The sequence below is a fragment of the Scardinius erythrophthalmus genome (genome assembly GCF_964197995.2).
Source record: "Scardinius erythrophthalmus genome assembly, chromosome: 15".
NCBI lineage: Eukaryota > Metazoa > Chordata > Actinopteri > Cypriniformes > Leuciscidae > Scardinius > Scardinius erythrophthalmus.
Genome location: NC_138235.1, coordinates 18,363,269 through 18,377,637, shown reverse-complemented (window position 1 = coordinate 18,377,637; position 14,369 = coordinate 18,363,269). Strand labels below are relative to the sequence as shown.

The following is a 14,369-nucleotide window of genomic DNA, read 5'->3' as shown; positions in this document are numbered from 1 at the left end:
GAATGAAGTACATTCTAAAATATATTAAAATAATATGGATTTTTTTTTTTCATTTATTTTTGATCAAATAAATTAAGCCTGGGTGAGAATAAGAACATAAAAAAAATCATACCGACCCCAAACTTTTGATCAGTTATGTACATTTTTAACTGTGGCTTACATGTCCATATATATTAGTGAGAGACAGAAATAAAACACATGGGGGAGAGAGAGAGAGTGGGAATACTCACATGGGTTTCAACTTGTCCAAAAGCCTCAAACTTTTCACACGCAAAACCAGCCAACATGACGAATCTCGCATAATTTGTTTTATATGCGACAGGTGTACGTCTTGCGTACAGGCCGTCAGTGAGTCGACATTCCTGCTTCTATAATAACAGGTGCCTTTATGTTGTGGCTTCCACCGTGAATGAGCGTTACTGTGTCTGCTTATTAGTTGTCGTTTCAGGCTGCTTGGAATGTCTTTGCTTCCTCTCTGGCATTTTTAAAGCTTTGTTAGTGTAGTCTAAATATTTAGCCGATGTTGTAAAAGCTCCGGTGCAAAGAAAAAGAGTTCGGTTTGTGAATCATGATGAGTTAATGAGATGTTTGCTGTAGACAAGGGTCAAAAGGCAGCTGTCACAGCCGGATGGGCTTTGTTTGCAGGGACACTATGAAGATTGGATTCTTTGGAATTCAGAGACAGTGTCCTGGCACAATATTTCTGGCCACTTAATGAGAGACATGTCTTAATTCATGAACTTATATGACCCATCATTTTAAGATCTTGAACATCTGCTCTGTATCTGCCATAGGAGACAAAAACGGTTTGAGGTTGGATATATCTATATTAAGCGTAGCGTCAGTTCTGGCAGGTCACGTTAGTCGAGCTCGCCTCAGCTGACTCTCAGCTGATACACGTCTACCGATAGGAATACCACGCCTATCACTGTGAGTGTATAAGCTCCTTCAGTATTATCAACAGCTATCGCGTTTCTCAGGAGCTAATACCCTCCTCCATCCCCAGCTCCTCCTCTCAATCAGTCAGGATTTGGCCTTCTGAGTGCCCTTTGAATCAGAATAAATTCTCGAATTATGTTGTACTTCAAAATCTTGAATTAATGATATCTGCAATACATTCATGTTGGTTCTGTTCTGTTACCCTAAGGGGGGTTATTGCTGCTCTCCCTGCTCTTATACATGCTAGGCTGCAGAACAGAACCCTACCGCCAATCGTACCGCAAATTGTCAATCGTATTTGACGACAGTGGTCCTGACATAACTAAGTATCCATCTAATGATATTTAATTGTAAATAAAACAAAGATTATTGGAGTACATTTTACAAGAAAATGCCGTTTCAGTTTGTCTGTTTTAAGTTTACTTTTAATGTGTTACTTGTCATTTCTTTGTAATTGTGAAATTTACTAGCAATTTCTGAATGAAAATAGTTACACCAATTTATCCATCCATCCATCCATCCATCCATCCATCCATGAAATTTAGGCTATACTTGCAGTTTCTGAATGAAAAGTTGTTTTTTTACAACAATTTGTCCATCGATCCATCCATCGATCCATCCATCCATCCATCCATCCATCCATCCATCCATCCATCCATCCATCCATCCATCCATCCATCCATCCATCCATCCATCCATCCATCCATCCATCCATCCATCCATCCATCCATCCATCCATCCATCCATCCATCCATCCATCCATCCATCCATCCATCCATGAAACATTTCTTATTATGCTACATTGGTGTTTATTATTGGTGTGATTTTTTTTCAGTGAATCTGTCTGCATGTCTCTATCACATCTCTTTATGTGTGAGTCATTTGCATCATTTACTCAACCAATTTGTTAAAAAACACTGATTCACTCAGGAACGGAACACTGTGTGTTGCAGTGGTTCCGCTGTTGCTTTATTTTGAGCAATTAGGCTGGCAATATTATATCTAAACATACAGTAAATTACTCAATATTAACGTTTTGTTTATTGAACTCGTATAAATGCGTTTCCTTCTTGATACTACAATAACTTTTGCTGTTATTGTTAGTTGTATGGTGCAGTTTTCAATGTAATGTTCACATTGTGGTGTGTACACCTTAAATGCAAAGTCTAGGATTTCATATAAAGTCCACTGTGTACACTTTTCTTGCTTTGTTTGGACAGTTCACAGTCTGGGATCATGTGTTGTTGCATTATATATGTTCAGCTGTACCGAGACATACTGTAAGTGAGTGTGTTCTTCACTTTGTTTGTACTTTCTAAATGCGTGCCATATGGTGGTAGAAAGCATTAAGTACAACAGGTGGGTCAAACAGACCACAAAATGACACAAAGCACTTAAAAAATCATTATAATGCCCTCGTCATTGTTAGTCATCAAATTAAACATAAAACATAAAATAACTTTATATGATGTGACTTTCAACACATGCTGTTTCATCAACACACAATAGTTTTGTCTCAGCATGATGCAATCTCCGTGCGTCTGCCGACCCTATAAGACAGCATTAGGAATTAAGACAATAGGATTGAATCCATTATACAAAGAGGATTTTCACTGTTGACACACTGCATACTATCACAAATCAAAGCAATTTACTTGACTGCTCATATAACCACTATTTCCTGTTTTCAAATGATTATAGGACAATAAAATGATTCCAAGGTTTGTGTTCAGTCAAATATCTCAGTGTGTTTTCATATCAATGATGTGTTGAGTTGTGTAGGCAGGAATTCTAGCACTTCTCGGACCATTCTTTAATGGTTTGTGAATAGCTCGGCGGATCAGGCTTTATTTGAATCTTTGTCAAAGGTTTAGAAAGCCTTGTATCCCGGTGAGAGGCTTTGCCGACATATGTCTCTTCACTGAATCCCCTTTAGTGCTTTACTGGAGTGCTGGGGCATGTTTTCGGACTCTCTCTCTCTCTCTCTCTCTCTCTCTCTCTCTCTCTCTCTCTCTCTCTCTCTCTCTCTCTCTCTCTCTCTCTCTCTCTCTCTCTCTCTCTCTCTCTCTCTCTCTCTCTCTCTGTGTGTGTGTGTGTGTGTGTCGGAATTTGAGGAGCATGCTGAGAGTTTGGATGCTCAGTTTAATACTATCACTGCTACATCTGGGAATTACTGTCTTGACTGCATGTGTGTGAGTGTGACTAAGTAAGTACAGAGTTTCCATGTTCTGTTTAGTTGGCTCTTTGTTTAATGGATTAAAGTGTGCAGTTGTGTGACAGTGAAGCAAATGAGAAAGGTGTAACCGTAAGCCTCAGCAGTTTTCTCTGATGTTAGTCATGGATATCTTTCTCTATATCCAGCCTCCTGGATTAATGGATGAAGTATCCAGTCATGTGCTTCAGCGAGTTTGTCTTACTCAGGCTTGTGGTTTGATTAACTCTCTGCACATGTTTTTAATTTGTTCATTCGAAATATCTGCAAATAATTACAGTTTGATTTGATGTTGATGTATTCGGTTCAGTTAGAGGTGCTGTTTCTAGAGGAGCTTTCTGAATTAACGCTTGCGGTGGTTTATTGGTGTTATGGGAGCGAATGGGGTCAGAAGTTTACTCCATGTTGTCTTAAGAAGCATCAGGCACTTGTTAGGGTCTGCAGAGGTCACCAGCCTACATATATTTAAGCTAGAGATTTGCAGGTCAAAAGTTTGCTATTGACAAGCTACAACTTTGGAATACAACAGAGCTAAAAAAAAAAGATTTCCCCCCGCTTGTCCTTACATATATTGAGTATGTTAAAATAGATTTATTTTATTGAAGATTGATATGTTAAAAAAAAAAAACATAAAATAAGTAGAAATGTAATTATAAAGGCACTTGCAGATACAAATACTTTTGAGTACATTTTAATACATTTACTACTTCATTTTCGGAACAATCATGTTTTTTTTTTTTTTTTGTGTCATTTTAATAATTTCAGAAATGAGTCACCAGTCAACAAGCGGTCAACAAATCCCCTTCTCGGTACAGGCTTTCTGAAAATATATGGGATTTCAGGGTTTATATATATAGCTGGCTAAATTTGAAACATTTAAAAAAAATTTAAACTAGATCACTAAATTAATATTTTAACATCATAACACATTTTGCGTGTATGTGTGTGTAAAAATCTCAGGGCAGGGCATTGATGTTGTCTGTGCAAATAGTGTGCGGATTCCTTGAGTCTGTCTTGGTGTTTTGAGTTGCTCTTCATGTCACAGGGGAAGACCTCCAAATTATGAGCCAGGGGCAAAAGTAAGAGAATCTATCACCTCTGGCCACTACTGGATGAGGAGAGTTAATCTGGGTTGATGCTGGTAATTTGTGGAGGCGGCTTGACTCTGTGCATCTTGTGAGTGTGAATGATTATGTGTGGAATGAGCCTGTGGCGCGAGCGTGCTTACGGTTCATCAGCCTTCACAGAGGCGTGAAGGCAAACAACGCACACGAGTCAGCGAAATAAACAACGTGAAACACTTTTCTCGGCTGATGTCTTCCATTCGAGCCTTGCAACCTTGTGTTTTGACATTGCACATGCTGAAAAGTTCACATTTTCTGAATGTGCTACTAAAGCTAAAACGTTATTTCATTTTAAACCCTTTATACAATTTTCAAGAGAAGTTTATATTTAATGACTCTGACAATGCCATAGCGTAAACCAGTAAAAACTTTTTTTTAATACACGTGACCAGGGCCTAAAAGTAACTAAAAGCCACACCTGCCAATGGATTTTGCCAATAATATTTTTTACCAGTCATGAAAAATGAATCTTTATTAAAGTTACTAAAGTAATAATAATAGGCTGCTGTCCCTTTAAGACTTGGTCCTTAATATTAGGATCCAATATGGATTACAATTATGGATCCAATATACTGATACACATGTGTTTTCTTTCTCAACTGTTTACGCTTAAGGCATAACTGACTATGTTTACGAGGATACTTGCTAAGATGGGCATTGTTACATATTTGTATCTGAATATGTCTGTTCAAGTGCAAGAAGGAGAGCTCAATTCAGTATTTGCACGCTGTCTGAGAAACACATTGAGTTCCCTTTGGTGTATTCTTGTGCTTTTGTGACAATGCAGCACTGGCCCGTCATCTGTCCAGAATGTCTTTCATGTTTGGTTTGTTCATGTTCTCACATCATTGCATTGTTAGAATACATAAAAATGTTACCGGCCAACTGGTGATTGACACCGTTTCATATACCTGCATACTTTTACTAGATTGGTGCTTGGTGAGTGTTAATTTTAGGCCCTGCATGTGAGTGTATTGGTGCAATATTGACAAAAAAAGATATGTCAGTGTTCTGCGAATTTGACAATAACGATAATGCGTCACAGTTTTGGTGGTTGAATATGATTTCACTTTTCTAGCTTTAGTTAGTGTGTATTGTTGCTGTTTGAGCATAAACGACATCTGCAAAGTTACAATGCTCAAAGTTCAAAGCAAAGGGAGATACTTTCTTTTAAAGAAATAGCTTTTTAAGGACTACAACAAACGGCTGGGAGGGACTACAGGACATTCCTCCGGGGTTAGTGACATCACCAACCCTAAAATTTACATAAACCCCGCCCCCGGGAACGAGATTTATAGATTATCAAGACAGAATATGCTAATCAATGACTAGAAGATAACTCCACATAAGCTACATACATTCACCAACTAACCATTCAGAAATGTCGTCTATATGTTGTCACTTCTTGAGTCTCTCCATCTTTCTGACTTCAGTTTGAACATAAAAGGTTCAAAAGCTCAGAGGTGTTATGAATGCATTAGCACTGCAATTAAAGGGGTGGTTCGGGATTTTTGACATCGGACCTCATTTTTAAGTCAGCCTGGTTGTTATTCATCAGTGGAGACATTTTTTTTTTTAAATTATCCAGTCCTTATATTTGGATAATTAGCCGATGCTAGGCTAGCGCGAGTCAAGGGTAGATGTTAGCCAGCCATTAAAAACCGTTTTACCCACTCCACAGTGCACCAAACGCAAATCAATTATAACACTAGACTATCGGTGCAAATGTACGTTGAGAGAATAATGTTAGAAATCAAACATACCTTTCATCTCAATGATCACAAAGGAACTAGTTTCTCAGCAGCTGCGGAATTTTACTTTGCTCCAGTTAGTAATGCGGCAAAAAGTAAACACAGAAAAGAAGCGCACTACAGTGTGTGCAGTACATGTGTGTACCGGCTCACTCGGTTGCCTAGGTAATCAATATCACTCCGCTGCTGCTGTAGACAAGGCTTATGATTACAGGGAACAAATTATAACTAATGCAATGTGATGAAAGGTAAGTTTGATTTCTAACATTATTCTCTCAACGGACATTTGCATCGATAGTCTAGTGTTATAATTGATTTGCGTTTGGTGCACTGTGGAGTGGGTAAAACGGTTTTTAATGGCTGGCTAACATCTACCCTTGACTCGCGCTAGCCTAGCATCGGCTAACTATCCAAATATAAGGACTGGATAATTTTTTTAAAAAAATGTCTCCACTGATGAATAACAACCAGGCTAAATTAAAAATGAGGTCCAATGTCAAAAATCCCGAACCACCCCTTTAAAATCACATAAAATGTTATGAGAATAATGTTTTAAAAATGTTTTGATGTTTTTTATAAAACGGTTAGTTCCAATCTTTCTGATTGGTCAATAGCTGTGCTTTATTCACGATAAAACACGGCTATGACCGCTTCACCCAATGGTTCTATTTATCACTGCGCCCCTAGCAACACCCTTAGCAACCACACGTATCAACATAAACATGTGCAGTGCTGAGCATAGACATAATATACATAGACGCCCTATTGGCCGCTTTGGAACGTTGCTGCGATACGTCAACGCGTCCGCCATTTTGTGGAGGGCAAGACTGCGCTGTAATCAAATGCAAGTAAACTGCTGAGCTGCGGTTTTTCTGTATAAAAACCAAAAAAAATTACATTTATCAACCGATTTCAGTGGTTTGTATGTGGTGTACAAAAAAAGTTCCATCTGTAGTTAGTTAAACTCTCGATAGTTAGACTTATATATTATTATTTTTTTTTTAATAAGGAATGGCCAAAGCTCTGGCTTGTCATGTATTTAGCTTTTCATTCTTGGATAAGAATTGTGAACACCCCCATACTGAGATATAATTTAATTTTCACATTAAATTAAATAAAGTTTTCTTATTGTGGGAAAAGCATATTCTGTCATTGACCCGATTTTAGCAATAACAAAGATAACTGATGGATCCTTTATGGTAATATGATATGGTACAACTACAGTGCAATGCAAATAGTAAATATAAGATAAAGTGAGAGGTAGGCTAATAGTAAATAGTTTAGTCAATAAAATAAACAAACAGTATACAGTAAATAAAATAGTAATGAAAAGTATAATTATATAATATCATAAGTACTAATATAATAATAATAATAATAATATATTGATAATAGCATATAGTTTATGTATACTTTAATAATAGCAGTAGAATATGAAATATCAATTACAGAATATAGACAATAAAAAATAATAGGTTAAATAGTTACTATGAATAGTAAAATAATTTGACAGCATAACTATAATAGATTGATAATTGTAAGTGGTATATTATTATAATAACAATAATAAATAATGCAAATTTATACATTTTAAAATATTATTACATAGGCTATATAAAATAAAAAATGACGCAACCCTGTCTCTTTTTGTTAAATTTCAGTTTTTAAAAGGTATAAGAAGCTATACAAATCAAGAAATAAAGTAAACGATCCAGTCAAACATACAGCAGGCTACACTGTTATAATAGCCTAAATATATTAAGTTATGAAACTTCACTTTGCCCTCAGCCAAAACAATCTGCCAAGGAACAAATTATAGATTAATGAAACCAAAGATCGCCCGTTAGATAAACACAAGACGAATTATTCTCACTAGACTGACAGCGACTAACGTCAGAACTCAGAAGCGGTGTACGACAGGCACTATAGCCGAGGCAAGGCTGTTCTCGGCGGGGTACATGAGCGCTGAGCGCCCGCAGGGATCGCTGGATCTCACAACTCCGAAACCGTCAGATAACATTTTTAAAAAGGCGCTATCTTTATAAATAAACCACAGATTTGAGCTTTAAACAACTACATTGTCGACTGAAAAACTCTTAAAACTACATTTCGTGACACAATAACAGTAGTATTTTTAAATTTCGTGGCCTTTCTCCTCTGAAAATAAAAATAGTAGGCTAAATGAAATGCAACCAGAAACAAATTTTCAGTTTTGCTTGAGAAAGGTAATTCCCTGAGACCTGTTTTCAATTGTGTGGCGATTTGTAAAGCCCCAAGCAGCACAAGAAATAGGCATTTTTCTCAATTCTCGTTATGAGAGGTATGGGAAAGTTGCCCTCCGCAGTATGGCGGCGCCGTTGACGTACGATCCAGCGGCCAATAGGGCGTCTATGTATATTATGTCTATGGTGCTGAGACCCAACTAAAGAGAACCGTGTTAAATATCACCACAGTGGAGCCGACTGAAATATTTAATGCGTGCACAATAAACGGAGATGTTCAAATAAATTTAAATAAACAACAATAAAAAAAGTATCTCTTGTTAGACAGCATTTTAGCAACTAAATTAATAACATTATTAAAATAGATTAAAGACCTAGCCTAACTGTTATCTATCAAAATATGTGCCCTTGTGTTTTTATTTTTTATGTTTTATGTGTTTAGTGCAGAGAGAAAATAACGGAATAAACAAAAAAATAAACGTTTTCTCATGCTGAGAGATAAGCTATGCCTATTTGTGTGAGGAAATTTCACAAATATTGTGTTGTAAAAAAATAAAACGAATGAGACAAAGTTTGAGAACGGTTTGTCGTTTTTATTTGAGCTTTCATGCATATTACACATTGGAACGTTGTTGTTCACGGTTAGGGACTATTTTTTTCTAACGCAAGGAATGCTTTTATTGATTTAACTTCATGAAAGTTGCACTAATACATTTTTTTTTACTTTAATATTGTGTGGTAACCGTTTTATAAAAGCAATAAGGTAGGCTACTCGAGGCAAGTGCTCTATCGTGAATAAGTAACTTATTCACGATAAACTTAATAAATCTCTATATTTTTCCAATTCTTTTGAAAAGTCCTAGAAAGTCATTTTTGTGCTATTGGAGCTAATGGATATTCAAAAATTATATTTGCTGTCATCTCCTGTTCACCGGAAATGTAAAAAGGGTCTGTGGCTGCAAGCCACTCTGTGAGTGAGTCAGTCAGTCATTGAGTCATTTATCTGATTCATTCCGGAACGAAGCAAGTGACTGTCTGCACCACAGGACATTTTACAACCTGAACTAACCTCATCTTGTCATTAAAAGGTCAAAGTCTGTCATATATTAAGAGACTTATTAACTTATTAACTTTATTTGTCACACCAACTGAGGACAGTTATAAAAAAATTGTATTGACAGTGCAGTTTTGTTAAAATATACTTTTTTTTGCTTAGAAAAATTCTAAAATATTAAATATTTCATTCTTTTAATGGGTCATTTTCTTCATTGATTAAGATATCATGTTGTGTCAGCCTGGAATTTTTTACTTTATGTCCCCCCAAAAATAATTGGCATCACATCGTTGACCTAGTTCCTGGATTTAAATGCAGGCTTTGTTGATGATTTGAATCAATATAATCTCGCTTTTGAGGTGATTTTTTTTTTTTTTTTTTTTTTTATTTATCCAAAATATTGTAAAACACTTTAGACTACTGGTTCAAAGCGAACAGTTCCTCAAATCTCCTCTCACTTTCGCTGTAGAAGAATTTATTACAATTTGTTCTCTGGTCTGACTCTTGTAATCTTTTATGTCTCTTTAGATCTTTTCCTTGGAGGAGTCAGAGTCAGTGAAGAGCTCTTGCTAAAAGAACAACTTCCCAAGAGTGTTTTCAGCATTTCCTTCACCTTTGTCCATATCTGCTGGCTGGGATGAAGGGGCTCAGGAGCCTTAGTGTCAGGCTCCTGTCGGCCTTCTTCTCCACTACCTTTGGTCTTTATTTCCCTCCTCAAGGTAAGTACCAGGACAGTCAAACTGCTTTCGTACGTTTGTTCTTATCAGTGCAACAGTTCAACTTGAGGCTATGGTCATTATTCAACACCATTACATGTTATTATCTAGTAAACCCTTCCAGAAAGAAGCTTGCTTTTAGCATAAATGAGCATCTCAACAGCTCTTTTATCCTGTGACCTGCTTCCTGTAGTGGAGCAGCTGCCGACCATCACTGCTCAGACCTCGGGCTCTCTCATTGCCTTGCCATATGATGAGATCATCCTGTTCAAGTGTGAAGCCAAAGGCAACCCAAGACCTACGTGAGTGAGATGTCCTGTTTTTAATGGGTTGATTCCCCCGAAAATGGAAATTATGTCAAATGCTCACCCTCATGTTGTTCCAAAACCACTTTCATTCAGCGACGAAACACAAATAACATCAGATTTCTGTCCATCCATTGAAAGTCTGTTCACCCAAAACTCTGTCGCATCAAAATGTTCATAAAGAGATGGTAAAATAAATCCATATGGATACCTCATAGGTTCTAGCACAAGCTCAAACGTGCGAATGAACCTCATTGGTTCTTGTGCGTTTGGTGAAACATGCTTAAGTGTCACCGGCCCACCGGTGGGCCCAAAATCATTACATATTTAAAACAGTAATATCCTATAACAAACATAAACTAATCTTGACAAACTATATATCATTTGAAAGCTTACAAACTCTAGTTTTCATATTTGGTGAATGATTTTCAAAATAAATTACAGAGGAGCTGTAATTTATCAATTTGCAACAAAAATATTTTCATATTCCTAAGGCGTGTTCAGACCTTTATTTTGAAATAGAAATGAACATGAAAAATCATGAAAGAATGGTTGAAACCTCAGTTTGTTTTCATGCCAAGGGGTCAAAAGGTATCATCCATTCAATTATTTTAGAAAAAAAGATATTAAAATGTTTTTAATAACACATATGGAAATGGAGGCGCCCTTATATGGGCAGTAATGGAGTCTGGTTGTCACCTAGTGAAAATGTTTGGTACTGCGCCCAAACAAAATCTCACTGAAAGCTCATTTTTTGAGATATCAACCTAAAATTTGAAACACAACTTACTCAGATTTTTGGCTTTGATTTTCTAGCAGTTTTAGAGTCGGCCAGGTTTTAAAAATATATATTTTATATAAAATATGAATAATTAATTTTTTTACATTGTACATTTTCATACACTCAAACTTCTATAACTTTTTTTTTGTTTCACTTGCTTAATTTATTTCACTTCAACAAAAATCTGCCAAATGTCTTCTTTAAAACAAGACCAATTTTATGTCTATACTCCAAAGCATTCTTTAATTACAACCATTTAAAGTCGAAATGTGCATTTTCATGTATATTTAAAAAAAGGGGGGTGACACTTAAAGGGTTAAGTTTCCATTTACCAAATGAGTGCACTCTATGCTCATCAATGTTTATATGTGAATAAAAGCCTAAAACGACTTGAATGACATGAGAGAATTTTCATTTTTGAATGAACTATCGCTTTAAGGATGTCTGTGCAGACAGCTAAACTGGAGAAATATCCAAATAAAATGGAAACTTAACCATTTCTTTGTGCAAAATGTGAAAATTAGGTGTTTTTCTGCCACTGTAATTATTCCTTTTTTGTCATTAGTTCTATGTATTTGATTCTCTTCAACAAATATAGGGAAACTTATTTAAACAGAAAGGAGGTAAAAAGAAAAAAGGGTTGAAACAGGAAACTTGTTAAACTTGTTAAACTTAAATGACAGTAATTAGAATTATACTAAGAGCTTTTCTTTCATTTTGACTAAAAATGTCTAAAAGGTGGAAAGAAAGTATTACTGTTGCTGAAAGTTTCCTGTTGTGTGATTTTAAACGAACAGGTACCGCTGGACAAAAGATGGCATGGATTTCGACCCACATAAAGACCCTCAGCTCATCAAAGAAGGAAGTAGTGGGACTTTTGTGATACCGAACAATAAAGATAAAGTGAAATACTGGGGAAAGTACAGATGCTATGCCTCAAACAAGCTCGGAACTGCAATATCAGAGGAAGCAGAATTTATCGTGCCTAGTAAGTCACTGCGCATAAACATCCCGTCTCACATTATCTTAGCTGCTAATCATGAAATTAATAGTAGAATTCCAGAAATGTCTAGTATATAGAATTTCCTTGGATCTGTTCCAGGAAATTTGCATTTTCCATATGTCCCCTTGGGCATATCAAGCATGATGTTGCTCAACTTGTTTTTAATCTTGATCAATAGTTTCAGTAGGCCGCCTGTCTTACATTTCGGCAAGTAAGTGACTGCTTAGAATTTAAATGCAGTTTTTGTTTTTGTGCTTGATCACAGTGGTACCCAAGTTTCCCAAACAGAAGACAGAGCCAGTGGTGGTCACAGAGGGCGAATCAGCGGTTTTGGAGTGTAACCCGCCACAAGGGATTCCCCCATGGCAGCTGTACTGGATGACCAAAGGTAATTCAAGATACTTGAGTTTCCTGCTCATCAATTTAGTCAAATTGAGGAATCCAAGGGGATATTTTTTATGCACTTTCCTGCGAATTTCTTGTTAGTTTCAATATTACTTCAAATCTCATCAGCTGTTACAGCAAACGGTATTGTTTCTGATATGTCAATCAACTCCTTGGCCACAGAATAAACAGATGCAGGCATATATTTCAACCGGCTGTAACTAGCATTTTTCTGGCGCCAGACTGGATTTCATAAACGCCTGCACTAATAATAGGCTTTTGATGGTAAACATGTTATGGTTCATGTTGTAAATGGTGAAGAATGCTGTTGATTAATACTTAATGGAAGCATGAGATATGTATGTGACATTTGAAGAATTTCAGCATTTCAGTCAAGCCAGTAAAAGATTAGATTAGTCAATCTCAACTGGTCGCAACTGAACGCAGGACAAAATGATCATATATAAGTAAATCAAAATGTCATTAATAAACAAACTTTATTCACTCATTAATAAATAAATAAATAAATAAACGGTTACCACACAATACTAAAGCCAAACAATATGCATCAATGCAACTTTTTAAGCATGAACCTCTCTAACTTTCATGCAATTTCTCTGAAGGAAACTTATTGTGTGTTTGCTTCTCAAGTAAATTGGACATTTTTAAGGATGTTTAGATATATGTATACTAAAAAACAAGCTATGTTATTACTGTACATGTCTTCACTTCTTGAGCTGACGAGGCGTCTTAATCACGTTGAGCCACCTACATTTGATAGAATATCTGAGCATTCAAAGCTCTACCCATGATGCCTGTTATCTGCTGTGCAGTCTGTCAGATGGGACTATTCCTGGGCGGTTTGGATGGTTGCCCTCTCAGATGTCCTGTTGCTCATGTTAATCTAACAATCCTCTCTGTATTGTTCTCAGATCTTCGGCACATTGAGCAGAATGAGAGGGTGTCCATGGGCCTCAATGGGAATCTGTACTTCTCAAATACACTGCTGTCTGACAGCCATGATGACTACTGCTGTTTTGCCTCCTTTTCCAGGATACGCACAATTGTTCAGAAACCCCGCATGGTCCTGAAGGTCAAGCCAAGTACGTGCCAAGAATCTCCGTAGGGAGTAAAACTAGCATGATATGGTTGAAAGAAAACTAAATCGAAATTAGTTTTTTGCTATTGTGTGTATACACTATGGGGTCGGTATTAGTTTTTTAATGTCTTTGAAAGAAATCTCTTGTGCTCGTACTTGATCAAAAATACAGTAAAAACGGTAATATTGTGAAATAGTTTTACAAATGAAAATAACTGTTTTATATTAGAATATATTTCATTCTGTGATCGAAGATGAATTTTCAGTATGATTACTCCAATCTTCAGTGTCACATGATCCTTCAGAAATCCATCTAATTTGATGATTTGATTTGAAACATTTCTTATTATTATCAATGAAATCCGATTGATATTTTAGTGGAAACAACGATATATATTTTTTCAGGATTCATTCATGAATAGAAAGTTAATTTACTTGAAATCTTTTGTAACATTTTAAATATTTACTGTCACCTTTGATCAATTAAATGCATCCATGCTGAATAAAAGCATTATCTTCTTTCAAAAAAAGTCATATAGTGAACAAATGGATGATCAAAACAACATTTCGTAATCAACTAATAAATCTTTAGAAAGACCTGCTATGCTGGTTTTAGGTCCTGTTGATTGACGTAGGACACATTCTTGCTTTCATGAACAGCTGGACGAAGCACAACAGGAAGTGGCAGGGTTTTTGAGAAGTGTTTTTAAAACTATATGTAGTTTGGCACGTCGTCATGAAAATGCAATGAAAATACTGTGAGATGCACAACAACGGCT

General features: G+C 36.3%; 1 protein-coding gene across 7 annotated transcripts in view; it reads left to right on the top strand.

The window, feature by feature from the left end:
* The window catches only part of chl1a (cell adhesion molecule L1-like a), an 81,717-nt gene that overhangs the window by 30,838 nt on the left and 36,510 nt on the right, over positions 1–14,369 (top strand). For all 7 annotated transcript variants that reach the window (XM_081387362.1, XM_081387361.1, XM_081387360.1 and 4 more), the window contains exons 2-6: positions 9,831–10,021; positions 10,212–10,320; positions 11,902–12,092; positions 12,373–12,495; positions 13,424–13,594. In XM_081387362.1, coding sequence (XP_081243488.1) covers positions 9,940–10,021; positions 10,212–10,320; positions 11,902–12,092; positions 12,373–12,495; positions 13,424–13,594 — 676 coding nt within the window. In that variant the 5' untranslated portion in view covers positions 9,831–9,939. The remainder of the gene's footprint in view (positions 1–9,830; positions 10,022–10,211; positions 10,321–11,901; positions 12,093–12,372; positions 12,496–13,423; positions 13,595–14,369) is intronic.